General features: G+C 39.0%; 1 protein-coding gene across 6 annotated transcripts in view; it reads left to right on the top strand.

Annotated features, from left to right (window-relative positions):
* Positions 1 to 27,249, top strand: part of AP4M1 (adaptor related protein complex 4 subunit mu 1) — a 1,285,664-nt gene that overhangs the window by 836,693 nt on the left and 421,722 nt on the right. For 3 of the 6 annotated variants that reach the window (XM_044077275.1, XM_044077273.1, XM_044077276.1), the window contains 2 exons: positions 6,809 to 6,856; positions 7,002 to 7,052. In XM_044077275.1, coding sequence (XP_043933210.1) covers positions 6,809 to 6,856; positions 7,002 to 7,052 — 99 coding nt within the window. Of the gene's footprint in view, positions 1 to 6,808; positions 6,857 to 6,973; positions 7,053 to 27,249 lie in introns of all 6 variants that reach the window. The other 3 variants (XM_044077274.1, XM_044077278.1, XM_044077277.1) reach the window with 3 other exon arrangements.

Genomic DNA, 27,249 nt, shown 5'->3' with positions numbered 1-27,249 from the left:
TGTAAAGACTGGATGAGTGCAACAGGGATGCCTTATGGTATTGGAGGGTCCACCAGCCCCCAAGGGAACTGTATTCCAGTTAGCATGAAATCAGTAGTGAGGAAGATGGTGAAAAGGCTGACAAGCTGCCCATAGGACAGCCACCTCTGGAAGTGAAAATAGCATGGATTCGTGGCCAGGAAATCCTACTAAACTAGTCTGATCTGTTTCTTTGACTGGGTTACAAAGAAGGTAGATGCAAGGAGGGTAGTGGATACAGTCTACTTGACTTCAGCAAAATCTTTGACAGCCCTTCACAAAAGGCTTCTTGGTAAACATAGGGAAGTATGGAAGTTTGCAAAAATTTTGCAGATTGTGTAGCATGTTGACTGTTTGGAATGATCTAGAATTTTATAGTAAAGGAAAAGCTGACCAAGAAAAGAACAGTTAGGATGTGCACTCATCAACATTTATGTATCAGATGTAAAGCTGAGGATGGAGAATAAGATGTACATGTTTTTGCTTGACGGCAAGCTTGGGATGGGTTGGTAGGAATTGAGGATACTAGAAGCCTGGCCTGAAGGGTGGAAGCTAAGATTCATTGTTAAGATACTGTTGGAACTTTGTACGAGTTGGAAGGGGTCAGTTTGCAGGCAAGGGATAAGGAAAAGTACCACAGAGTTAGTATATTTGTGCCAGTGGCACACAGCAAAGCAGGAGAGCAGCAGCTAAGGCCAGCAAAATGTTGGTTTGCGTAGGTTAGGGAAATGGAAAGTACTGACAAGGAAGTACTCCTTCTATGCTGTTAAGCACTTGCAAGACAGCAGCTGGACTTAATTAGTTCTGGAGACTGAAAAGAGAGAGTCAACAAACTAGTAAATGTTCAGATAAATGTCATCAGCATGATTAGAAAGGATGACTTGTGAGGAGAAGCCTGACAGATAGGACTGATTTTACAAGAGATTGTGAAGGAAATGTTGGATGTAAGTTGGCAAAACAAAAACATGGGGTGGAGGCGGGCTTGATGGTTAAAAGTGTGTACCTTACAGATACCAAGTACAGGGTTTGATTCTCACCTTTTGAAACTTTATAGATATTAGCTAAGTAGGTAAAAATCTGCAGACTGCTTTGCCTAGTACTTAGCTATGAACCTGGGGAGGAGGCAGTCTATGACTTCATACATGCACCATTAATATAGACGTAAGGAAATAGTTGCAAGTTAGAGGAATGAATTCCCATAGTGAGTGGTACAGAGTAAAACTTTGAATCTTCTAAAAAAAGGCTGAAGTAGGGTGATTGAAATAAACAGTAGAAAATAGGGGTGTAGTTCCAAGGCACAAGCTGCAGCACCGTAGTATGCACAATATGAAAGACTAAGCAGACCAGTCTTCTGTTGGTAATAAATATGTATGTAATTTGTCAGGTGTTTCAACCTGCTTTCCCATACACGGCATGAAGGATGGTATTATTTTATTTTATTTTATTTATTTTACATTTGTTAACCGGACTAGTCCAACTGGATACATGTCCATTTTCAGTAGAGGCCCGGAGAGATAAGCTCCACATTAAGTAAATAATACAGATCAGCATAAAAGAAAAAAAAAGAAGAATTGTCAAATAAGAACTTAATATTGAGAGAAGTGAGTACAGAGTTTATGACAGGAGTACAGTACTGTAGAGAAAGAGAGTACTAGCACAGCAGTACAGTACTATCGATACAAAGTCTAACACAGAAATACAGTCCTATTTACATAGTAAAGGATATGACATTAGTGAGTACAGAGTTTAATACAGCAATATAGTACTATTTACATGGTAAAGGGTATGATATTCAACATACTGTATGTTAGGAATGAAGGCACAGATTTAAAAAGTGAATTCAGGTAGTCTTAAAGTATAACTTAATACACAAGAGAGTTTGTGTATATGCATTTAAAACAGAATGTTATACTCATAGTAAAAAGATAGTTAGTCTGTATACAGATGGTAGAGTTTTGCTAATAGCTGAATGAGTATACAAAGATCAAATACAGTGATATTTCCCTGAGAGTAGGAAAGTAAAAAATGGGGGTTAAGTGAAAGATTACTCATTCCACACTATGGGTTTTGAGTGCAAAGTATACAGTGATGTTGTACTGGGGAGTATCAGTTAGGGTTAGTACAAGGGCATAGCCATTGTGGTTTTAGGAAGCTTTTTAGTTGCTTTTTGAAGAGTGGTAATGATGACTGAGATGCAAGTATGTTGGGAAGCCTATTCCAAGTCTTTCTCACAGAGTTGGAGAAAAGAGAATCACCTGCTCTGTTGTGGGATTTGTGGATGGTGACCAGTAGTTTATTTGCTGAGCGAAGAGTAGTAAGATTAGAGTAGGGAGAGATGAGGCTACTGAGAATAGGAGTATTACTAGGATGGTACAGAATCTTATGCGTAATGGTGAGTTGTTGAAACTCTAGCTTATTTTGCATTTCTAGCCATCCTAGCTGTTTGAGATTTTGACAATGGTGAGTTCTAAATGAGGATCCAGTAGCAAATCTGGCAATATTGTTATAGGAAGTGGTTAGCTTATTAAGGTTACTTTTGGAAAGATTAGTATAAATGGGGGAGGCATAGAGGAGAGTAGAGATCAGATGGGTTTGGGCAATGGTAGTTTTGGCTTCAGGGGTAAGGAAAGGTTTTATCCTATATAAGGAACCAAGTTTTCTGTTTACTGTTTTAATAGTAGAGTTGATGTCTGAGTCAAAGTTAAGGTTGTGGTCGATTGTTATACCTAAGAGTTTGGTAGTAGGGTCAGGAGCTATAATTGTACCATTATTGGATGTAATAGTGAAATGTAGTGGGGTGGATTTTAGAGTTGGAGTAAATAGCATTAGTTTTTTTTTTTTTGGCATTTAGTAAGAGGTATCGTTGTTGGAACCAGTTTTCCAGTAGGTTAAATACTGTTTGGGTGATGGATTGGAGTTCAGAAGCAGTTGGAACTTTACAAATTAAAGGGGAGTCATCTGCATATTGTATGCAGGTAGCCAGAGGTAGATTTATACTAAGGTCATTTATGAATATAGAGAAAAGTAGAGGTCCGAGGATAGAGCCTTGAGGGACACTCAGGGTAATAGGGAGATGTTTGGACAGTTGATTGTCCCATAGGACAGCCTGCTGTCTATTATGTAAGTAGGACTTAAACCATAGTAATGCCTGTGAGTCAAGTGAGAAAGATTTGAGTATGTTAAGAAGTATTTGATGATTAACCATATCAAAAGCTTTGGTTAGGTCTAAGAAGAGTGCAGAGGAGTGCATGTTATTGTTACGATGATGATTAATACAGTCTGTAAAGGACAGGAGAGCAGTGGTGGTACTATGGAAAGGTCTAAAACCATGCTGACAGTCAGAAAGTAGGTTATTTGGAGAAGGTGGTCAAGAGGTTGTTGGTGGATGCATTTTTCCATGATCTTGGCTAGAGGAGAAAGAAGGGCTATTGGTCGAAAGTTAGAGAGTACAGTTGAGTTACCACCTTTGTGGAGTGGGATAATGTGAGAAGTGTTCCAGAGAGAAGGAATGTAACCTTCAGTGAGTGTTCTGTTAATTAGGATAGAAATGGGATGGGCTAGTACTTTAGCTGCAGATTGAAGGTATTCAGCAGGTAGGAGATCAGCTGAGTGAGTGCATGGTTTAAGTTTATGAAGTAAAGTATAGATGAGGGATGTAGGAACAGGTTTAAGTTGAAAGGTCGAGGGTATGCTTGGAAGGGAGGGTGAGAGGATAGAAGTAGTAGGAGGTAAGGTGTTTGCTAAAGATTGGGCTGTTTCAGCAAAGAAGATATTAAAAGCATCAGCAATCTGGTTGGCAGTGTGAAGAGAGAGATCTGATGGGGTTGGTGTTTTGGAGTGGCCTGGGTAAGTCTATTGATGCCTGACCAGAAGGTTTGTGGATTTTGTTGTTGCTTTTGCTGGAGTTTACAATAATAGTTTTTTTTATCCAGAAGTATTGATTTTTTGGTAGCATTTCTTAGCTGTCTGAAGTATTGACGATCAATTGGGTCTTTAGTATTTCTCCATTTGGACCAGATTTTATTTCTTAATCTGATTTGTTGCCTAGTCTCATTCGTGAGCCATGGGGCTGCTTTACTTCTAGTTTTTATTGAGCGTGAGGGGGCATGGTATTCCAAGATTTGTAAGAATTTAGAGTTAAAATAGGATACTGCTTCCTCAAGAGGGAGTAGTTTTAAGGGTGACCAGTTACAGGCTTGAAGTTCTGCCTGGAAGTTTGATGGATTGAAATGTTTTTTTGTTCTGGGTGGTTTTGATGGTATTTTGGTTTAGGATAAAGTTTTTTTGTCTAATTATATAGGTAAGTGAGTGGTCACTGATGTCATCAGGAAGGATACCTACTTCGTAAGAGAGAGGATGGCTGTTAGTTAGGATCCAGTCTAAGGTACTTTCTTTGCCACTGGGTGTATGGATTCTGGTAGAGGAGGTAATTAATTGGGAGTAGCCATAAAGGTTTGTATGGGTTGTGGGTTTGTGTGAAGTACATGTGTTCCAGTCTATATTAAAGTCACCAAGTACAATGGTTTCTTGTGGGAAGGATGTAGAAAGCCAGCAGAGAATACTTTCTAGGATGCTGATGTTATTGCCTGGAGGTAGGTAGGAGCATATTATATATATATATATATATATATATATATATATATATATATATATATATATATATATATTTATTTATTTATTAGCATTACCTGGAGTGGATGTGGCTCAGGATGTTTACGTGTAGGACCACTGGGGGTGGGTGAGAATTGGGGGTGTAGGGTAGGGGAGCGGAGTGAGCCCGCAGGGAGAACGGAGTGGGTTACAGCAGGTAAAGGAAGATTCTATGGAGACAATCAGAGAACAGCAGATTCCCAAGTCATTCAAAAAGTACCAGGTAAGTAGAGTGAGGGAAAGCAGTAGAGAAGCAAAAGGAAAGTGGAGTGGTAAGAATACAAAATGTAGCACGATGGTCAGGCGAGAAAGGTAAGAGGAGTGCAATGCAACAGGAGGATTAGCCACTAGTCAAGGGATGAAACAGAGTGTAATCTGAGAAAGATGTTAGGGAAGGGGTGTAAGAGTTGTAGCCCGAGGCTGAAGTAGGGTGCCACCTAGTGGGCAGAGAGTAGAATACAGCAAGTTAGTAATAACATTAGTTGGTAAAGGAGGTTGAGATAGTACAGTTCAAGGGGAGAAAGTTAGCAGTAGATTCAGGGAAAGTATGGCTGCTGGCTTCCTGACCCGGTATCTTAAGTACGTTCTACACTTGGTAAAGTACAAAACAAAAAGTAAGCTTAATGGTCAGGCCTAGGGTGGAACATACTTTCTAAATCCCTTTGGTTACTGGGAAAAAGTTTTGGGGTAGCAGGTTTCTTTGACCCGACGTGTCAAAGAATATCTTGTGATCCTAGCACCAAACTGCTGTCAGGATTTACTGTGGACTCCCTTCTTCCCTCATTTTATTTTGTTTTGTTAATTGGATAGGCCACAGTATATTCGAAAAAACAGAAAGGCTCACGTAGTGGTGTACTTCTGAGAAACTTAAAAACTGTGGAACCAACAGAGTTAATTATTCCTTGGTCTTGTAGAATAAACTTACAGTAGTTGCAGGGACCACATTTAGTAGTCCCTTTTTCATTATTAAAAAAGTCAAGTCCCACGATGGGAATGTATTTAAAGGTAGTTGTGGTGCTATACTAACGATTTGTCAGGGACCAAAGCACTTGACCATTTTACGTTTTAATGTTTAATAAAGGTCTCGATTCACAATTTCTGCTGGTTCCACAGCTTTTAAGTTTCTGAGAAGTACAACACTACGTGAACCTTTTTGTTCTTCAAGTTTTGCTGCTGGCTGCACAGACACACACACTTGTGTGCTCTTTCCTGGTATGTAAGAATATTGTGTGTGGGGGGGAGGGGAGTATGTACATGCTTTTGCATGGGGCTTCTAATAAACCTGGCCACATTTTCTCATTCTATCCCATCAAACTCTTCAATCCAGGTTTCTGTTATTTTCACCTATTCCCTGCCAGTTATCAGCTCTTCCACAATGGATTAGCCCAGTTATTCCCTGTAGGGTAAGAGCAGACTGCAGGAGGCAGTCATCCAGATGTCCGTTAGGGTTTTTCACTGGTATGGCTCTAAGCCTTCCCCCAGTAACTATTGTGGACTCCCATTTGAGAGAGTCTGCTATTTCTTCCTTTGTGAGCATGCACATGCTCATGCTTGCCTCAGGAAAATTACCTTGTGAACATGTTTTGGCAGAGCCAGGCGGCACACTTTCATAATCCATAATGTAGAATGCACCATTTTTCCAGTAGGTGGTGGTACTGCACTGGGTTGGAGTGCATCACCTCCCACCTAGATGGGTGAGCTAGTGTGTTGTTCACTCGTTCCAACTTTCCCCTGCCAAGCTGCACCAAAGACCAAGCTGCTAATCCATCAGGGTTTGCCTGGGTCTCCCTCTGTTCCAGCTGATTTTTAACAAGTCACACTTGAACAGATGGTGTCGTGCTTATATCCCAGCAGGTTAGCTAAACACACGAAACACTGATACATTAGTACTATTACCAGCCACTTTTTAGGTTTCTTGATGTTGCTAATAAACAGAAGAACAAATGAAAGTAGCTTTTCTAAGTACCATGATGCAAAGACATATATGATTTCATCTATAATTGCATCTTAAATCTAGCACAAAGTGTCAGCATTTGAATTTCTGTTGTTATTTAAGGAATTTGGATGGAAGCAGTTTTAAATGTATTATTTAAATTATTTGTATCATGTTACAAACTAATTTTTTCCTTTTGGAATTCAGCAGATTGATGGTTCACCTAAAACTGAGATGTGACCTTCCTCCAAAGAGGTAAGCAAATTATCTAGTTCAATTACAGTTTTATACATTATTACTTAAATTTAAGCTTGCTTATGTATGCTGTTGGTTTATACTTCATGTATAAACTGATTTTCTTCCTTTGTTTAGCTCATCACTTTTTTATGTATATTTTCAGCCAAGCCCTGAATGTCAGAGTACACCTACCAGTTCCAAAGAATACAATCAGGTAATACATTTTACAAGAAGTAATGCAAGTTGATGTTTTTACTACTACAACTAGCATATTACATCTGCAGCATGTTAAATGCATTTTAGTAGTGTTTTATAGATCATTACAGAAAAGAGTACAAATAATTAGAGTAGTGTAATAGTAGATCTTTGAAACTAGGATTCAGCAGCAGGCCATGCATATAATCTTTTTTTATTCTTTTTTGATCAAGTTTGTCCCACTGAGCTAATAATCTGTTTTCTGGGGGAGATATGAGATGGTATTTGTACTGCTAGGGGAAATTTGGTCAGGGCATTGGGGAATTTCCTTACTCTTTTTGGTAGGTGCTGTAGGATCCTTTACATCCACCTGAGCTACCACCAAGTCAAGAAGGTGGGAACTCTGTTCAATGTCTCATCCAAAGGATAACACACTCTTACACTGCTGTGTGAGCAATCCATCTGCCTGGTGTGAGAATAGAACCCACAGCCTTTTGCACCAAAAGAAGGCATGCTACGTATTGCACTACTGACACACTAAATACAAATATAAATATGCTAAATATAAATGATAAATGTGAACTGTACGTAGTACAGTCAGTCTTGAGTTTCTCTACTCATCTACAGCAGGACTAATGCTAGGGGAGCAGTCTTTGTTTTTGAGCTCAGCTGCCATGCCAGTATCAGTAAATGCACTCTCTCATTCTAATCCAGCAGCAGAAAATTGCATCAAACATACAGTGAAGAATCTATAAACAGGTTAATCACTCTCCCATCCCCCACCCCTTGCTAACCTCTGTTCTTTAGGATTCCCAACTATTTATTCCCCTTCAGAGCTGAGAGCTGGATGGCTTATTCCCATGATTGTTACATTTTGTTGATTTTCCCCAGTTAGCCTTTCCCAGTAGCCCTATGTCCAGTAACTCATATGCATGCATTTTGTCATGCAGCAAAGCCCACCCTGTTTCTGGATTTGATGATGGGAATTGGTCAGTGTCAACTGGAAGACGATAAAAGTGATTTACTTAAGTAAAAGTCTGATAGGCTGTGTAGCGAATCCCCCATCTTTATCTGGTTGTGGACAGAGACAAAATGAACTGCAGGTCAAGATGCTTCAGAATATCTGCATTTATAGTAGGTACTTATGTAACAACATACAATTTTTAGAGGTATGTAAACTGGCAGATCATTACAGTGTGAATGAAGTGCAGGCAGTACTAAATGAAGAGACTGCTTAACCATGTGGATTCTGATGGACAGCTGTACTGAAGCAGTGACCTCTTAAATTTCTTTTTTTTATTGTGCCTCGTCTCTTGTATTCAGCAGACGACATTGGCACTGTTGTTGCAAACAAGAGCGCACTTCCTCTGCTAGAAAATCAGAAGGCAATATAGTGGAAAGCCAAGCAAGAACAGCCTATCTGACTGCTTTAATACTGCCTCTCTCTTGGGCAGACATAACAAAACATTGTTTGGTTTGTCTATGTGAAGCCATGTAAACTATGTAACTTTCCTGTTAACATCCAGGGTGTTAAGGAGAGTCTCTCGTCTGTAAGTATAGCCAGAAAACCAACCAGTAAATGAATGCTTTGATTTAGCATCAGCTCAGGAATAGCTCCGGGGAGAAATTTAGGATTTGCTCTAAGTGAAACCCTATCATTATGAATAAGGACGAAAGATTCCTCAAACCTAAGTATCTGAACCCCTTAGCAGTCGACTGTTTTGCAAATGAGTGCTTGTGAACACTGGACTGTTACTGGCATGTTTTTTTTTTTCTGTTTGTAAATAAAAACCAGCTCTAAAACTTTCATGAAGATTACAAGGAGTGTTAAAATTATTACTTTTCATTGTCCTTTGCACCAATCCTCAAATGTAAAAGAGCCAGCTACAGCTTGAGCTTTAGTAAAAAGCCAACATTTTGATGCCACCTCTTATTTGTGTGCGTGTGTGTGTGTGTGTGTGTGTGTGTGTGTGTGTGTGTGTGTGTGTGTGTGTGTGTGTATATATATATATCTCAGCATGTAAAAGGTCATTTATGCAGCAATGCATACTGTTTGTATGCTTGAATTTACATAATATATATTTTTTTATTTTAATCTGAAGAGAATTGAAAACTCATTTTCAAATGACTGTTCTGTAAATGTTGCACTCTGTCAAGTTCAGAAGGGTATTCTGACCTGAATTTGACCTTGATTTCAAATTACAGTATTTCTTTAATGCTTCAAGATTTCCTTATGAAATTTTCTGGACAAGATCTCTGGATAGTCCCACTTTTCTGCCATATGTGCATGCCTGTCAGAACCAGTATAATGTGTTTTACCATAGCATATGAAATTTATTTATTTATTCAAATTCACCCAGATAGGTGAGCTAAAGACCCGTTTCAGTCAAGATTCAAGCATAAAGGCAATTAGAAATACAAGTAGAAAGAAAATAGAATTTATATTATAAAAGTAGAGAAGTGCTGATTTCCTGCAAGTGTGCACAACCTTCCTCCCACAGAACAGGTGAATGAGATGTGCCTTTCCCTTCCTTCTCTGCCTGACTTCTCTAATGTCAGGGCTGCTGATTGAACCTCTGTCACCTAGGTCACAGTTGGAGCTCTACCCCTGTGTCTCAAAGCCAGGCTGGTAATTGTTTATTTTAGAGCAATAGTTGGCTGCCTTCTTGAGATAAAAGGTTGGAGATTTTCTAGCCTATTTCAAGCTGATTTCATTATTTTTTGGGATTATGTTTTGGTCAAGGAATGGAATGAGTGAAGATAAGAGCTAAATGTTTGTTCAGCTAATATGGATAAAGAGGAATCATTTAGGTATTTTATAAGGAAGAGCTATTCTTCTGTTGCTTTTTTGCTGCTCCTGTTCATATTATTATGGATTTATGTGGGCTAATTGCTAAAATGTTAGGGAAGAGCCAGGTCTATAGAGAAATTAGTGTAGTTTTAGGGTACATTGAAGCGAGGCAATTTATTTGTGAGAGTTAAGACCAGGTTATCAGTGTAAATTACTAAGTCAATATGGAATAGTTCAGTAGAAGGATTAATTAAAAGTGAAAGGAGGAAAACAGAGGACCCAGGGTATGCCTTTGATAAGAGAATCCATAAGCGAGTGTTTACAGGTAAAGATAACTAAAAATGTTCCATTAGTAAGGCAGGTTTTAACACAAACAGTCTCTGTCAGAGAAACCAGTCACTTAGTATTAGTGGTAGTAGTAGATTGTGGTCAACATTTCAAAGGCCTTCTTTAACTCTAGGAAGATAGCACCAGTAAAAAAAAGGTTTTAATTCACATTTGAAATTACTTGTTCTGTAAGACTGTAGACAACAGAAATTGTACTTTTATTTTTGGGGCAAAAGGATGTGACATATTTCTTTGTATTCTAATATTTGTAAATACTTTTTTCAAGAATGTTACTTGTGGGACACACATTAGCACTGTGGAAGTGTTTTTTTATGAGGAAAGAATTATGTTGACTCTTATTTCACAAGAACAGAGTAGTTAAATGACTCCGATACATACTGAATTTGTCAACCTGAAACATGCAAAATATGCAGGCATCTTTGAAAACCAAAGAGGAACAAGCACTTGCATAAGATTACCGATGACACCTAGTAGTATTGGACAGTATCTCTGTAACCACGTAAAGTACTATAGCAATAACGAATGTCTCCGAATATCATGCTATGACCCTCTGGTATAAAAGGCACATAGTTGTTTTTATTCAAGGTGTTTATATATACACTAGAACTGAGTTCATAATTCCACTGACAAACCGTATTCAGTCTTCAGGAGGAAGAAAATAGGAAAATTATGTACTACAGTGGCAACCACTAAAGAAGCATTCTTCATGCTGAGCAGAAGTTCATCAAAACACCCTCACTGGAAACTGAGAATGATCCAGAAAGACTCTTAAGGGTGAACCTAGCTTGGAAAGGCCATATTTCAATCCACCTTTGAAATTGTATTATCAAACTTTCAAGCAGTAACAACAAGGTATCATCTATAAAATGTATTGAAAAACATTCTGCCCACTTGGAGTTCAGTACAGTACTGAATTGGACCCCACTGTTTTACTTGCTGCAGACTATGGTATATTGCAAAAGAGAAATTACAGTGTTCTGGTGAAATATGTAGGATATTTCTGGTGTAGTAATAACTGAGTGTTGAAGTGTTGTAGGTCACAGTTATTTGTATATTCTGCACACTAAGCAGACATTCAGTACAACTCTCATAGCGGAAAGGAACGCAAGAATAATTCAAAATGCAAGATGGTGATAATGAAGATACATGCACATGTGTATCTGGAATATATTGCCTAATCTCAATCCCCATTAAAATGTTTTTCTTTATGAAACTTTCAGGCATTTGCAACAGAGTATTCAGGTACAAAGATTGATGTGAAGTTGTCCTATCTGGACTTCATTCTTACTGATGGGTTCGGAGCCGATCCTCTGCTCCGACTCGGCCAAATGCAAAAGCTCAAGGTCTTCAACCAGCTCATGGCCTACTCCCTATCCCATGAAGCAGTGGTGCTTCCCCTAGATCTTGTTTGCATCTGCAACAGATTGGGTGATTCACCAGCTCTGGCCAGTGAATATTCGATTTCTTTTTTTCATATTTACCTTTGAACTTCTTAATTTTAGCTAGACTTATATTTCTTAGGATAGTATGGACTTAACCTGTTGTTGCACTTCGCATTTGTTGCTTGTGCTTATTTTCTTCTGCCTTTTTTGGCCATTTGTAGGTCTTGTTAATCTCCCTTTCCCTTAATAGTTACAACTAGTGCTTTAAATTAGTGTGTAGTGTGTTTAATATATAAAACCGCATGTGAACATTCATTTAAATAGTGTGTGTTACAACTTTATATCCCTTTTTCAGATAGCCTGTTTAAATTAGAAGGCTGTCCCTTTTGGTTTAAGCTCGTTTCAGTTAAGAGAGCTTTTTTTCTTGTGTTTGGGTGTGGAAAACATTGGTGTTGTTTTTTCTTCAAGATGTCTGAAGACATAGACAGGGAGGCTAAACAGTCCAAGCCTTCAGGATTCAAGAAATGCCCTAAATGTGGACAGAAGATGTGCATTACTGATGGGCACATGGATTGTGTGTATTGTTTAGGTGCATTACTTCTACAGGAGACATGTTCCATCTGCCACTCCTTTAGTTCCGAGGTCTTACAAGAAAGGAAGAACAAGCTCATTGTTAGGGGTTTGATTAAGCCTTCCTTCCAAGAGTCACTAGATCAAGGTCAAACCGGTCAAACAAAATTTTCAAAGAGATCTTCAACTACTGGATCCTTGGAGCCAGAATGATCTCCCTCATCTAGTAAGTCGAAATCAGACAAGCCCTCATCCTCGGCGCCACTGATCTCAGAGCCGATGATTGTCTCAGCGAGGTGCTGGTCCCCTGTACTGGAACCGGTTACTCCCATTTTGAAGTCTCCAGTTCTACAGTCGATAGCTTCTTTGGCCCTATCATCTCTGTCCTCAAGAAGCTTTTCTGACATGGACATGGATCATGTGGTACAGAAGCTGCTGCAGACACCGGCGTTAGCCAAACATTTGTCGGGGCTGACCCTTCGGGCTTCGGAACCAACTAACCCTCCCACTACATCTCCTCCTCCTCTGATCCGACTCTAGGTTTTGGAGCTGGAATGCTTGGAACTGATGATAGTGGAGCCGTTGGTGCCGAGACCTGCTCCAGGACTTTCTGTTCTGACTTCTCAGACTACTTCAGTGCCGAACGAGGAGTCTAAGGGCTGACACTCACCGGTCAGGTCCAGGGAGGATAGTCAGACCTTTTTTTCAGGCCCGACTTTGCCTCTCAGGGCTTCAGCGCAGGTGAGTTTGGTGCCTACCTCTGGCTCGGAGCCCACCATCTTGGTGCTGAGGGAATCCATCTGTTTCTTCGGATCCAGGGGTTCTTTTGCATCGAGGCTGTGGGGCCTTCGATGCCATGAGGAGAGTATTGTCCCCATGGACAACCACTTCATCAGGACCAGTAGCTTCTTTCCCTAAAGCACTGGCGTCTACTTTGGCATCACAAATTCCACAGAAGTGTAGAGACCCAGAGCCTCAGGATGCCCCATTGGGCAAGCCCTGCTCTTCTGAAACCTCACCAGAAACTCCCACTGAGGAGGTTTCTAGGAAGAGGCTATACAAGAGGAAGCATGTGGACTCCCCTCAGGAATACGTCACTTCAGACACTGACTTGGATGATTCAGAAGGTTCCCCATAGTCACCCTCAGAAGATATCTTCTTCACAGATATCTTAGAGATTCTCAAGCAGAGGGGTGATTGGCTGGCAGGCAATCAAGCCTACTGATGATGAGTCAGTTTACCCTGAAGGCTTTCGGGTCTCAGTCCTCCACCTCTTGGGTGTCTCCGCCTTTTGAAGAACTTGTGGACTTAATTTGTCAAAAGGCGTGGGAGTCTCCAGATACAGTGGAACCTGTCCCTAGGAGGCCTAATAAGTTAATTACCTCACCACAGGAAAGGCTTATCTCACCAAGGGAATCCCTGTTGATGCCATGGTGGTGGCGGCGGCAGCCAGCAAGAAGGAGTTATCCAAAACTTCGACATCGATCCATCCATCGAATAAAGATTCAAGAGTCATGGACAGATATGGAAAGCATATGTTTTACTTCAGCAACCTTTGCTGTTAGGTCATTGAATTATCTTACGCATTTCACCAGATTGCAAAGAGATCTCCTAAAAGAGCTAGGAGATACTCTACAGAGTTCAATAGTTGCAGGGGTCTCAGAGAAAATATCCTCATAGCTCTCCACCCTAAATTCCCTAACAAACACATCCATGCGTCTGCTTTTGTATGGAGCTGATGGAGAGAGCAGAGCAGTGGGTACAGAAACTGCTCTTAGGAGACATTCCTGGATGCACTTATGTTCCTTTGCGGAGCCCTTTAAGTCATCCTTTATCAACATCCCTTTGGACTCGTCCTTTTTTGGACCCAAAGTGAAAGAAACGTTTACCAGGAGTGAACAAGATGGAAAGACTCTTGCCATCGGAGTCCGTTTTTCCACACCTACCAGACCTTACCCCAAAGGTCAGAAAGGAGAAAAGATGTGGTTCCGTAAAACTCAAGGAACCTTTCAGCACACTTGTGGTGAACCCCCCCCCAGAGGCAGAGGAGGGGGCAGTAATGGAAGACACCGTCCATGCAGCAGAGGGGGGTCCACAGAACCAGGGTGACAGAGATCAGTTCTTTGGGAAGCCCTATCAGCGCTCCTGAGAGGAGGCCTGCCTGTCCATCTCTGGAGGTAGTTGGGAGATGCTTATCTTTGTACCCAGACACCTGGCTAAAAATAACAAAAAGATGGGTACAAAGCATCATATCCAGAGGCTACTCTTTTCCTTTTTCTACCCTACCTTCCTCAATAAGAAAAATCCTGGACATTCCACCCAGTCACAGGGAACAAGCAACCATAGAAATTCAAAGGGTGCTGCAAAAAAGTCATTCAGCCGATCCCCACAGACCAGATAGGATCTGGAACTTACTCAAGGTTCTTTTTAGTTCCAGTGAAAACCGGGGACTTGGAGGCCCATTTTGGATCTCAGCAGATTAAACAAGTCTGTGAAGACAAAGTTCCAGATGATTACACTGTAGTTGATGCTTCCTTTTCCAGGAAAAGACAATTGGATGTGCTCGATAGATCTCCAGGATCCATACTACCACATAAAAATGGACAGACCATCCAGAGATCAACTGCGCTTTCGGCTGGGGGCCAGTCAGTGTCAGTTTTGAGCACTGCCCTTTAGTCTCACAACAGCTCCCAGAGTGTTCAACAAATGCATGGCAGTAATCACAGCTCATCTGAGATGTGTGGGATTCCAGGTGTTTCCATACTTAGACAACTGGGCTCCCAACCGCCAACACCAGGCTCATTCAAGCAAGGGAGAGTACTATGAATCTATGCTGTCAGTTGGGGATTACTATAAATTTAGAAAAAATCTGCCTTATTGCCATCGTAACATACCGTTTTTATAAGAGCAGATCTGGACACCACCACAATGACCTTAAAACTTCCGTCAGAAAGGGTTTGTGCTCTTTAGCAACAGGTTCTAGCCCTTCTCTCAAATGAAAAAGCCACAGTTTCCATGGTTCTCAAATTGCTGAGTACAATGGCAGTAGCAATCATTGGAATTCCACTGGGCCGGATGCATATGCGGATACTACAATGGCTCCTGTTCACGCAGTGGTCCTTTCAGGAACTCCCAATGTCGCATCAGATTATAATCACAAATTCATGCAGGAAGGACCTTCAGTGGTGGCTGACGTCGCATTGTGTAACAATAGGATGTTCCTTTTTTTTACTCAACCTAATTGCCATAGTGACCACGGACACTTTCCTGATAGTGTGGGGGGGCATTATCAGGAAAGAACAGCCCAAGGCACATGGAAAAAACATGAGGCTTACCTGCATATCAGTGTCCTAGAGAAGAGAGCGGTACTTCTAGCGTTGCAGTCCTTTCAAGACTCTCTTCTTCTGGGGACCACTGTAATCCAGACAGACAACATATTAGTAGTCTGGTACATAAACAAGGAGGAACCAAATCTTACCCCCTATGTTGAGAAGCCTTGAGAGTATGGCAATGGGCAAACTTCGCCCAGCGCTTTCTGATAGCAACGCACATCCCGGGGAAGTCCAGCGTGATAGCAGACAAGCTGAGCAGGGAAATTCTAAAGAATGTAGTGGCGGAAGACATATTCTGCATATGGGGTCAGCCTTGCTGTGATCTCTTTGCCTCACCTATAAACACCTAATGCAGCAGCTACTTTGCCCTAATACCCCCACTGGGGGAAGCCCCAAGGGATGCACTTGTACACGATTGGCCCCTGGGTCTCCTTTATGCTTTTCCACCATTACCTCTGATACCCAAAGTTTTACAGAAAGTCAGTGCTCTGGGATGGACCATAATTCTGATAGCCCCCTATTGGCCTCGCCAGATTTGGTTTGCCTTTCTTCGGCCTCATCTATTGGAAGAACCTTGGATCCTGGACCCAGTTCCAGATCTCCTGATTCACTCATCGGGGGCTCTTCACCCATCTCTTCGGTCACTCAAATTGACAGCTTAGCTGCTCCAATTCCAAACATAGCCAGGCTTCAGAATCTTTCAGCTGCGGCACAGCATATATTGACATCCTGTCACAAATCATCCACTAGAAAGCTATATCTCAGCAAATGGAAAAGGTTTTCAGTATGGCCATTACAAATTCACGTTGATCCTTATTTAGCTCCAAAAGCTTCTATTTTGGAATTTTTGACAAAACTATTCAATGAGGGACCAGCTCCCGCAACTATTCGAGTTTAATTGGCTGCAATCTCCAACTTCCATTTTGCTGAGGTGGAGTCTGATATCATGTCTCATAGACTCTCAAAGACTTTTCTCAAAGGTACTATACATTTAAGACCACCCATCAACTCTCCTTTTTCTCCGGGGGAATCTAAATTTTGTTCTATCACAAATAATTCTACCACCTTTTGAACCAGCCTCTTCATGTGACCTAAAGTATATTACATGGGAAAACCATCTTTCTAGTAGTTATTACGTCTGCTCGGAGGGTTTCAAAGTTACAAGCCTTGTCCATAAAACCCCCTTACATGATATTTCATAATGATAGAGTGTCTCTCTGGACAACTCCCTCATTTTTACCGAAGGTATGTTAAGAAACAAATCTCAGTCAGTCTATAGAATTGCCTGTATTCTTCCCCAAGTATGGCAATAAGACAGAGTATGTGCTGCACAAGCTCAACGTTCACAGACAGCTATGCTTCTATTTGGACAGGACCAAGGATTTCAGGAAAATGGATCAACTCTTTGTTTCCTTCTCAGACACCAAGAAGGGTGCTCCTGTTGTTAAAACCACTTTATCAAAATGGTTATCAGACTGTATTTCCTTTACTTACAGTTCAGTGAATTCGCCATTAAAAGACAAGATAAAGGCCCTCTCAACTAGAGCTGTATCTACTTCCTCAGCCTTTTCCGCCAATTTTCCAATAGATACAATTTGTGCAGCAGCTACTTGGTCAAGGCCTCATACCGTTATCACTCATTACAAAGTGGATAGGGCCTCCAGGGACAGGGCTTCCTTTGGTTTCACTGTCCTGAAGAATATACTCCTGTGAGCCACCCGAGAAAGATGGTACTTGGGACGCTAACCCATCAGTAAGAATGAAGGCGAGATAGGACAACTTCACATAAAGAAGTTATGTACTCACCGTAACGTTCCATGTGAGTTGTACATCTTGCCTTCTTTCTTAGGTGTCACCCTCCAGCCTCCACCAGGCTTCTTGAGGACTGAGAATTGAGGCATGCTATGACTGTATTTGACCTGTATCTTGTGTTTTTCTATGCTATTGGTAAATTAGGAGTTGGCTTATACCTTTACTGGCAGCAAACAAGATCTGAGGGAAGCACCAGTGCATCATGGGATATGGAGTAGGCCACAAGCTGGTTGAAGACCTCGAGCTTTTGCATTTGTTCGAGTCAAAGCCAAGGATCAGCTTTGAACCCATCAGTAAGAATGAAGGTGAGATGAGCAACTCACATAGAATGTTATGGTGAGTACATAACTTCTTTTCTGCTTGTATGTATTTCATTGTGGTACAACTCTAAATTTGGCCTTTCTGTTTTTGTTGCTCCAGACTTCTGTCATCTTAACTGTGGTATGTTGTAGATAATATACATTTTTTGGTGAAATATGTAGCATTTTTACTACTTATAATGACAGTTCATTAAAGAAATATTCTTTTTAACACTTTTGTTGACTTATTAAGACATAGGCAGACATACATTTAAATAAAAGAAAACAAACCACATTAATATGTTCCCTTTTGCAAATGTTATACATTGCATATATTGTTATAAAATCACCATCAATCCAGTAGTGCATAAATTGATTAATTCCTGCCTTAAACCTCACTCTTCTTTGAAAACATTATTCTGCATGCATTTTTCCCACAGTTTCCATTTTTTATGTAATTTGCCCTTACCCTTTTCTAAGGATCCCACTAGTAGTTTGTTTATCCTGTTTACAGTATTGACTACAAATACAGTTGGTTTAGACTTTTTCCATTTTCTATTGATTGCTTTTTGGCAGCCACCAGAATTAAACTTAAAAAGGCCTTACATTGTATAGGCAATTCGGATCCTGTATCCCAGCTCAACAAAATTCTTTCTTTAGTTATACCTATTTGTTCACCTAATATTTCTGACTCTGTAGGGAGTTTTTTAAAGTCTGCCAGCTCATTGCACTCCCTAAAACATATGTCCCCATTTACCTCCTCCTTCCCAATCACACCTGCAACATCTACCTGAGGAAAAATTATTTGGAATTTGCTTGGGGTATACAGTACCTATGCAAATACTTACAAACATCCTAATTTTTTTAGATTGTTTCTTGCATATTTGTAACAGTCATTGTTTCTTGCATATTTGTAACAGTCATTGATTTCTTGTATCATTTACTTCACTGCCTGCTGAATTATTAATGTATTATATTTGAGACTTTATTGTTATGTACAGTTACCTCTGTACTAGAGTAATCACTTGTGTTTGAAACTTTTCTGTACTTATTGTTATACACTGCCTTGCTAAGTGTTTTATATGGAGCTTTTCTCCCAGGGCCTCTGCTGAAAATGGGGTCTTGCTATCCGTTTCCATAAGCAAGAACTTCCAGTTTCTCAGTTTTTGTATTATCTTTTGTTTAGACTCTTCACACATTTCTTTAGCTGCCATAACAATTCTTTTAAACCCATACTCCTAAATACTTAATTTTACAATGTCCCTATAAGTATGGGTATTGTTGAACCAGTTCATGTGGGGGTACATAGTTTACAACTATAGCTTTTGTTTTATCGTCATTAGTTTTATCTCCTAAAAGACTTGAAACTGTCTCAAAATGTTCCATAACACTGAGATGTCATTGTTTTATTGGGAAGAAAATAATATCATCTGCAAATAAAACCAGCCTTTCTTGAATAATATCCCAATTTTATCCTTGAATTTCCGAGTCCCTTATTTTCTTTGCCAGTGGCTGTAAATGTAATGCAAATAAGAGGACACCCTTTCCTGGTTCCTCTGTTCAGACATATCAGAGAAGAACCCTCACACTTTAATTTTTGCCTCTGTTCCCTTGTATATCCTCCTAATTAACTGTAATATTGTATCAGGGAACATAAATGCTTCCATTGCCCTACTCATAAAATCCTAACCTACTCTGTCAAATGCTTTCTCTGCATCAAGACTCTCCTACAACGGTGATATTTTGTAATATTCTGCTTCCCTCTGGATCATATTCTTTCTGTTAATGTTGTCAGATGGTTGCCTCCCCTCCACAAAACCACATTGATCCATATCTATCAATTTGACAGCACCTTTGCCATTCTTTTAGGTGTTATAGGCATAAACACTTTATAATCATGATTTAAAATTGAAACAGGCCTATATGAAGCTGGGTCTGATTTTTTTTTTTTTTTTTTTTTTTTTACAGTCTTTAGGCATTACAGCCACCTTAGCTTTCTTCTAGCATGTTGGTGCTTCCCTTTCTTTTAAAATACTGTTTAACAAAACCTACCAGATCTCTATCACTTTCTTCCCTCCTAGCTTCCAAACTCCCACAGGAATACCATATATTTCTAGAGACTTTCTTGCAGGTTGTTTAAACAATACTGTTTTTATTTTGTCTCCTTATATCTTGACAGTTAATTGTAGAGCGTTATCTACCTCTAACCTTGGTATGACAAAGTCTGCCATCAACATTTTCATTTATGCTTTTCCATGATTTCCACATTCCTCTGCTTTATACAGATTTTCATAAAATTTCCAAAATATCTCTAATACATCTACAGGATCTGTGGTTATTTTTCTTGTTATAGGCTCCCTAGGTTTAGTAGCAACCCTTCCTAATTTCCGTCACCTAAGTTGCTGTGCTAAACGTTTTTGTGCTCTTGAGTTATCAGAAAAAAATTGAGTTATCAGAAACAGTTGATTAACAGCAATCTCTTTAAACTCTTGCATATTATCCAGATACCCCCTTATTTTCTCTTTAGCACTCTGGAATTGCACCTCTTCTTGTTCTGTGAGATCCCCCTTATTCTGCAATACTTTAACCTTTGTCACCCTCTTTAAACAACTTTTCTGATTTCTTAACCATATCTTTTTATTTTATTTGTATCTTATTTTTAAACTCCACTTTCATGTTATCCCACTCAGTAGCTATAACTTCTGAAGAAATTTTCATCTTCCCTAATAACCATTGAATAATTTCTTCTACCCATTCCTTAAATTCATCTCTTTTTAACAAGTAGGTAGTGAAGTGCCATTGTCTCATTTGTACTCATTACCCTGCATTATCCTAGTTAGTACTGGAGCATGATCTGAAATAATTATTGGATGTGTTTTGAGACTTTCAATTAAATGCACGTGTTCCTGTGAAATATAATGTCTGTGTTGTCTGTCTCAGTTATTGTATCTTGGAGAATAATATGCAAATTTCATCAGAGTTCTTACTACTGAATTCATATCTTCCATATCAAATATTTTCATAAACTTCTTCAGAAATCTAACCTCTTTTGTTATATTTTGTTCCCTTCTAGGTCTCCAGATATTTCCATACTGTTGCAAATTAAGTTTCAGTCCCCATCTGTAAGTAATAGTCCTTACTGAAACCTGATTATTTCTCTCAATTATTTTAAAGATCAGTAGTAGCAGTTTTAGGCAGAATATAAATACATGCCAGTGTAATTCTCCTTCTTTCCCATTAGCCCTTTACTACAACAAATATACCATTGCTATCTTTTCCCCTCTTCTGCACTGTTGGAACTCCTTTAACAATTAGTGTAAGTACTTCTCTTTTAATTAGTCTCTGATATTCTGCTGAATGTCCATCCTGAAATCCTTTCTTTATCAAATTCACATGCTGACATCTTTCCATATGTTTCTAGTGTAGCATTGCTATTTGCACTCTGCATTTCTTAACGTAATTCAGTACTGTTACCTTTTTCTCTATACATGTGAGTCCATTCACATTCCAAAAATATGATTAGTGTAGCCATTATGATAAGAAGTTATTATTCCCACCTATTATATACGATAACATTTTTAAAATCTCTGTTTCCAGTTTTGTGTTACCTGCACCCATTAATGTTTAGCAGGTTGATCTTTTATACAGCTGTTTCTTGTCATCTCCATTTTGAACCTATGTCATATTTTACAAGACATTTTGCTTTAGTGAAAACCCTCAAAAAAGACACCCCGAGAACCTAGTAAATTAAAACAAACCTACAAAACAGTGTACCTTTCCAATATGAATAATTGTCCCAAATTGACAGCAACATCCACAGGCATTAACTAACTTACTATTAAACTTAGCCATGCTAAAGTGCTTATTACAGCCTGTGTTCCTACTTAAGCTAATTGCGGTTTGTTCTAGTCTTATTTTTGTTCCCTTCCCAGATGTGAAAAAAACTACTTATATGCTTTCAGAAAGCATTAACCTTTAGTCTTAAGAAAACATGCACTGGTTATCTTTAAGTAAAACTAAATTATACATTTGTTCTAGTAAATGCATTATTTATTTACCAGAAAAGCTATTTCTTATTTACAACCAAACATTTCAAAATTTATTTTTTAATGAGCTGCTTGTCGTTGTACATTTTAATTTTAAATTTCTCTCAGTAAACAGTGTCTAGATCTCTCAGGTTATTGCATTCACCTTAAGCCTGTTTATGTTCATGGAAACATTAATAACAGAATGTAGTTCTGTACTGTCACTGAACATTTATTTGCTAAAATAAAATTATTTATAATGTTGTGGTCTTTCATTTAAAAAAAGCAGTTGCTTGAACAAAAACAAATATTAGATTCAGCCATTTATCTATGCAAAAGTAAATGAAAAATGTCAACTCTGCATGTATTATATCATAATTACGGCACTTTTACACTTCATCCTTCACCCAACAGCCCAGCATTGCAACCCATTAACTGCGGTATGCTTTTCTCCAGTCCTTTTTTTTTACATTGTATTGCGTACATTTCTTAAAACTAAAAGAAAAAAAGTAATAGTTTTATTTAAGTATCTTCAGACACACAACAAGCACTAAAAATGCTTTACTATTTAACATGCAATTTGTATCATGAAATGCTTTATGCAACTACAGTTAAGAACAAAACATATTTTACTTCCAGTTGCTTTCTCTTTTTTCCCCCTTTTTTCTTTTAGTATCCTTCTAAACATTAGTGGCATGAAGTAGGGCACACATGCTGTCAGTCCCCCAGCATGTTTAACAAAGTCATCAAGAATCCAGTATCTCTCAGCCTTTTTCTTATAAATCCATATTTCACAAATGTGATTGATGATTTATAGTCTCACATTTATTCACTAATTTCATTGTTGCTGGCCTTCTTCCAGTTCATCTCCATCTCTCAACTCTAGACTCCAGTTCAAGTCCAAGGAGCTCCCGATGTTTCTATTCAACTTCTGTCTCTCAAGCATTTTTCTTTGGAACATTGGAAACGGTTTTACTGGCAAAGTCTCTCTATGAGCTTTATTATCAGAAGAATGACCAGAAGAGTCCCCCTCTGCTTGAGGGCTAACTTTTTTGGGGCAAACTTTTACATTTCCTCCTTAGCCTGCTCTGCATCAAAAATGACTTTGATCCTCTAGGAAAATATTCTGAAGACAGCTGGATACAGCAGCTTGAATCTCATACCTGACTTTCAACATTCCCTGATTGCTGGGATGAATTTGCTTCTCTTCTGCTGGTGTACAGTAAGTAATAATTTTCCATAAACACTCTGATGTCTCCAATTTTTAATATTTTGCCCTTCTGCCACAGTTTTGTCAGGATGAACTCTTACAATCATACTAGCAGAATCTTTACTATTACAGGTCTTGGCTGCTTTCTTATGATCAGGTTTGGAGTATACACCCTATGTGCCCTTTAAGTTAACAAACCCTGCTATGTCCAGTCCAGTTAGTTATTTATGCCTTCATAAAATTGATATAGTCTGTTCCTTCCAGTTTCTCTGGTACAGCAGAAAATCTCAGATTTTCCCTACGTTCTCTGCCCTCTATTTCTACCATTTTTTGAAACAGCTCATCTTGAGCAATCTCATACTTATACAAAATACAAATTTAGAACACCGACTGCTGCAAGTTGCAAATTTTTTAATTCTGGTACCTCGGCCTTCGCCTTCTCCTGGAATACATTTTACACAGTACTCCACCCATTTTAAGAAATGCCAAATTTGTTTCCTTAAAGTAGTAAAGAAATGATTGTAACTATTTAATTGGGGGATGGTGCATCAATTATTTAATTAAAAGATTTGTATAAAAATGGGTGGAGTATTGTGTAAAATGTATTCCAGGAGAAGGCGAAGGCCGAGGTACCAGAATTAAAAAATTTGCAACTTGCAGCAGTCGGTGTTCTAAATTTGTATTTTGTATGCTTTACTGGTGAAGGAGTGGAGGAATCGTGTGTTTTTTGGATATCATGTCGGTGGACACCGTCTCTGTCACCCATTTGGGTGTACCATCACTACAGCCAGTGAATTTGGCATCTTTATGGAAGGAGAGAGAGGAGAAAATGGCTAATAATGACCCTTGGGAAAGCTCAAGCATAGATTTTTCAGAGAGGTATGTGGAGTTGGAGAGAGCATTAATCAAAGAAGTCACTACATTTTATGATTTAAAATTACTGGAAAAATACATAAAAACTAATATCACTTCAAGGGGTCTTAGAGTTGAACGGTTACCAGCCTTTGAATTTTCGGAAGATGAACTGGACTTGTCTGCTGAGTGGAAGGACATTTCAGTGAAATGTACTTTGGGCTGGCTTGCTGTGTTAGTCAAAAGAAATGAGAGAACACTAAATAAAACTCGATCTTCCATCCTGCTTTTGCAGGATAAGCTGATAGAAGAAAGTTCCGTGACTGTGTTTAACAAAAATATGATCGAAATCAAAAATAGAGTGTTTAAGATAGAAACGGAGGTGGTTTCCCGAAAAAAGAGAAAATATCTTCGTGATATTAAAGACCATGAAACAGGCAAACTGTTTTCATGGCAATATAACTTTAAGAAAAAGCGTGGAGCTTCTCGTGACGTCATCAGGGGCCCGAGATCCGTCGGTGGTGGTGAAACCTCAGCGTCTTCAGCAGATGAGTCGAGTAGTAGGAAGAGTGTATCGTTTGAGAGCTTGAACACAGAGCAGGAATCCAGCATGGGAGTCAACAATGCAGCAAGCGACACAGATCAAACGGCGGTGCAGCAAAAGGGAAGAGGCCGTCGTTTTCAAAGCAAGGGGAGAAGGAGGTGATAATTTGCCAAGTTACAGCAGACATGGAACTATTCTCTCAGAGACTATTTTCCAAAGGGAGAGAGGGGTTCGACAGGTTCAACAGGATCATGTGCAGTTTCCAACGCTTGAAGGAAGCAGTCGTCATTTGGATGAAGTGGTTCCCTTACAGGACTCTGATTCATTGTTTTTTGAAGCTGTGGACATTTGCGAAGGTGAGAACTATAATATAATAAATATCTCAGATTTAAATATAACTGAGAGTGCCAAACAAGTTCTTTATAAAGGCACCAAATTTGTACCTGTTTGTTTCCCTTCTCTTGCTGATTTGTCCTTGGAAATTAAGCAGTTTTGCAGAAAGCTGTTTCTGAGGGAATTTTTTGCAGTTCAAACTTTATTTGACAATAGACATAAAGGTGATTCTAATATAAATGCTCCATTGATTGATAATTTAAATAATGTTGAGGAGAATTTGGCCAGTTTAGAAATTTTAGATGAGTCTTTATTGAACCTCACATTACATGAAAATGATTTGGTGGACATATACGAACAAGATGAAGTGTGTGATGTTGGGGGGGGTTTTACCTTCAACACCGGTTATGGTAGACTAGCGGTTCCCCATTTACCCTGCCAAAGTGAATTCATGCCACCTAGAAAGAACATGGTCATTAGTGTATTTGAGAAAACATTACTAAACACTTTGGAAGAAGAATATGTAAAGTTTTGTGGTCAAGAAAGAAATTACAACTTGAAAAGGGATGAATGGAAAGCTTTATGTGATTTAAAGGACATGAATAAAAAGTATGTATTCACTCAAGCAGATAAGGGAGGGAACTGGGTTGTTCTTCCTAGGGACAAATACAATTCTATGGCCATGGAGCTTTTGAGGGACCATAATACTTATTTTGAGTTACCCTTAAATCCAATGAAAGAATATAACATGCTATTGTTGGAAATACTGGAAAGAGGCGAGCGGCTGGGCTTTTTATCTCCAGGGGATGTTAGAAAGTTACATGTTAAGAATCCACGAGTGGCCAGATTCTTTACCATCCCTAAAATACATAAAAATCTCATGGATCCACCCGGACGCCCCATAGTTTCAGGGAAAGGTGGATACTTACAGAATGTAGGTATATTTTTGGATTCCCTTTTAAAGGGGTACCTAGAAAGGGTATAATCTCATGTTAAGAACAGTGAAGAGGTGTGTTTCAAGGTTAGCAATATAGCATGGGGTGAAGATTTTTACTGGGCTAGTATAGACGTTAAATCTTTATATACTAGCTTTAACAGGTTGCATGGTCTAAGAGCAGTGGAAAAAATGTTAGGGGATGGACCCAGAACATTTTTCATCATCAGTTTGTTGGACTTTTGTCTCACGCACAATTGTTTTGAATTTGAGGGTAAACATTTTTTGCAAAAAGAGGGTACAGCTATGGGGGCGGCCTTTGCGCCCTCATATGCTATTTTGTTCATGGCCCATTTTGAAAATAGTTACATTTATCCCTCTCTTTTTTATAAAAGGAAGGTGGTCAAATACATGAGGTTTATTGACGACCTTTTATTTTTGTGCAGTGGTGTACCAGAGGAGTTCGAGAATTTTGTTTCAGAATTGAAGCAAAATAATTGGGGTTTGGATTTTACTTACACCATAGGGGGTAGAACTATCCATTATTTGGATGTAGAAATTTATGTGACTCAGGATGACAAAATTCAATACAAACCTCATTATAAGAAGACTGCAGCGGAAAATTTTCTCCATGCTTCCAGCATGCATAGTGATTCCTTGATTAATTCTCTCCCATTTGGTGAGTTTAAAAGAATAGGGAGACACATTTCAGAAAAGAATTTAATTCCAATGGAATTCAATAAGGTGGAAGGAAAGTTATTAGAGAGAGGATATTCTATCATGAGTGTTAAAAAAGCTAGAAGAAGGGTGGAGAATGAGTTGGGCATTACAAGAAGGACCAGCAATAGGGTTAGATTTAGGGGGATTGGGCACTCTGGAAATTATGATATCCATGACAAAAATAGTGGTGGGATCAAGGATTCTAATGGAAAAATATTTTTTGTAACCAGATTTTCCCATTTTTCTCAAACTTTGAAGGGACTAGTGGATAGATTTTGGCCAATTATTTGCGAAGATGAGAAGATAGGAAAACTCTTTCCGTCACGGGTGACCTTTTCATATAAGAGATATTTTAATCTCAGGGAAATTCTAAATTTTAGAAAAAATGGTGGAGGGGGTGAAGATGATAGAAAGGGATCATTTAGGTGTGGAAAATGTAAAGTGTGTAAGTGGATTAGGAATTTGGATGGTTGTAAAATTAATGGGGTCAAATACAATGCCACTGAATTTTATAATTGCAACTCAACTGGGGTTGTGTACATTATAGGATGTGGCTGTGAGAGACAAAATTGGTACATAGGACAAACCACTAGAAGGGTTAAATTAAGGATTTTGGAACACCTAGGAGATATAAGGCATAAGAGGCTGGAGAGCCCAGTGGGAAAACATTTTGTTGACAATCATGGGGGGGTCCCAGATGGTTTTGTCTTCAGTGTGTTAGGTAGACCTAATGTATTTGGTAATGAGGCCATTTTTCGTGAAAAATTACTTTTGATGGAGTCAAGGTTCATTCTCAATTTAAAAACTATGTTTCCAAATGGAATGAATATGGAGGTGTAATGTGTGTTTTTTCCATATAATAATTTTTTCAGCAATTTTTTCAGTAATTTTTTCAAGAATTTTTTCTTGATTATTTTCATGGATTTTCTCATACATATTTTACAACACTAATTTCTTCACATATTTCTCAATATTTTCTAACATTTAGGAAAAGGGATTGCTTGCAAGGGTAACATTAATTGAACAATAGGTATACATATTATCAGTAATAATATTTATATTTA

Source organism: Protopterus annectens, chromosome 7.part0 (assembly GCF_019279795.1).
Source record: "Protopterus annectens isolate FY-2018-M chromosome 7.part0, PAN1.0, whole genome shotgun sequence".
In the NCBI taxonomy this organism is placed as follows: Eukaryota; Metazoa; Chordata; order Ceratodontiformes; family Protopteridae; genus Protopterus; species Protopterus annectens.
This window is presented reverse-complemented; position numbering and strand designations above follow the sequence as displayed.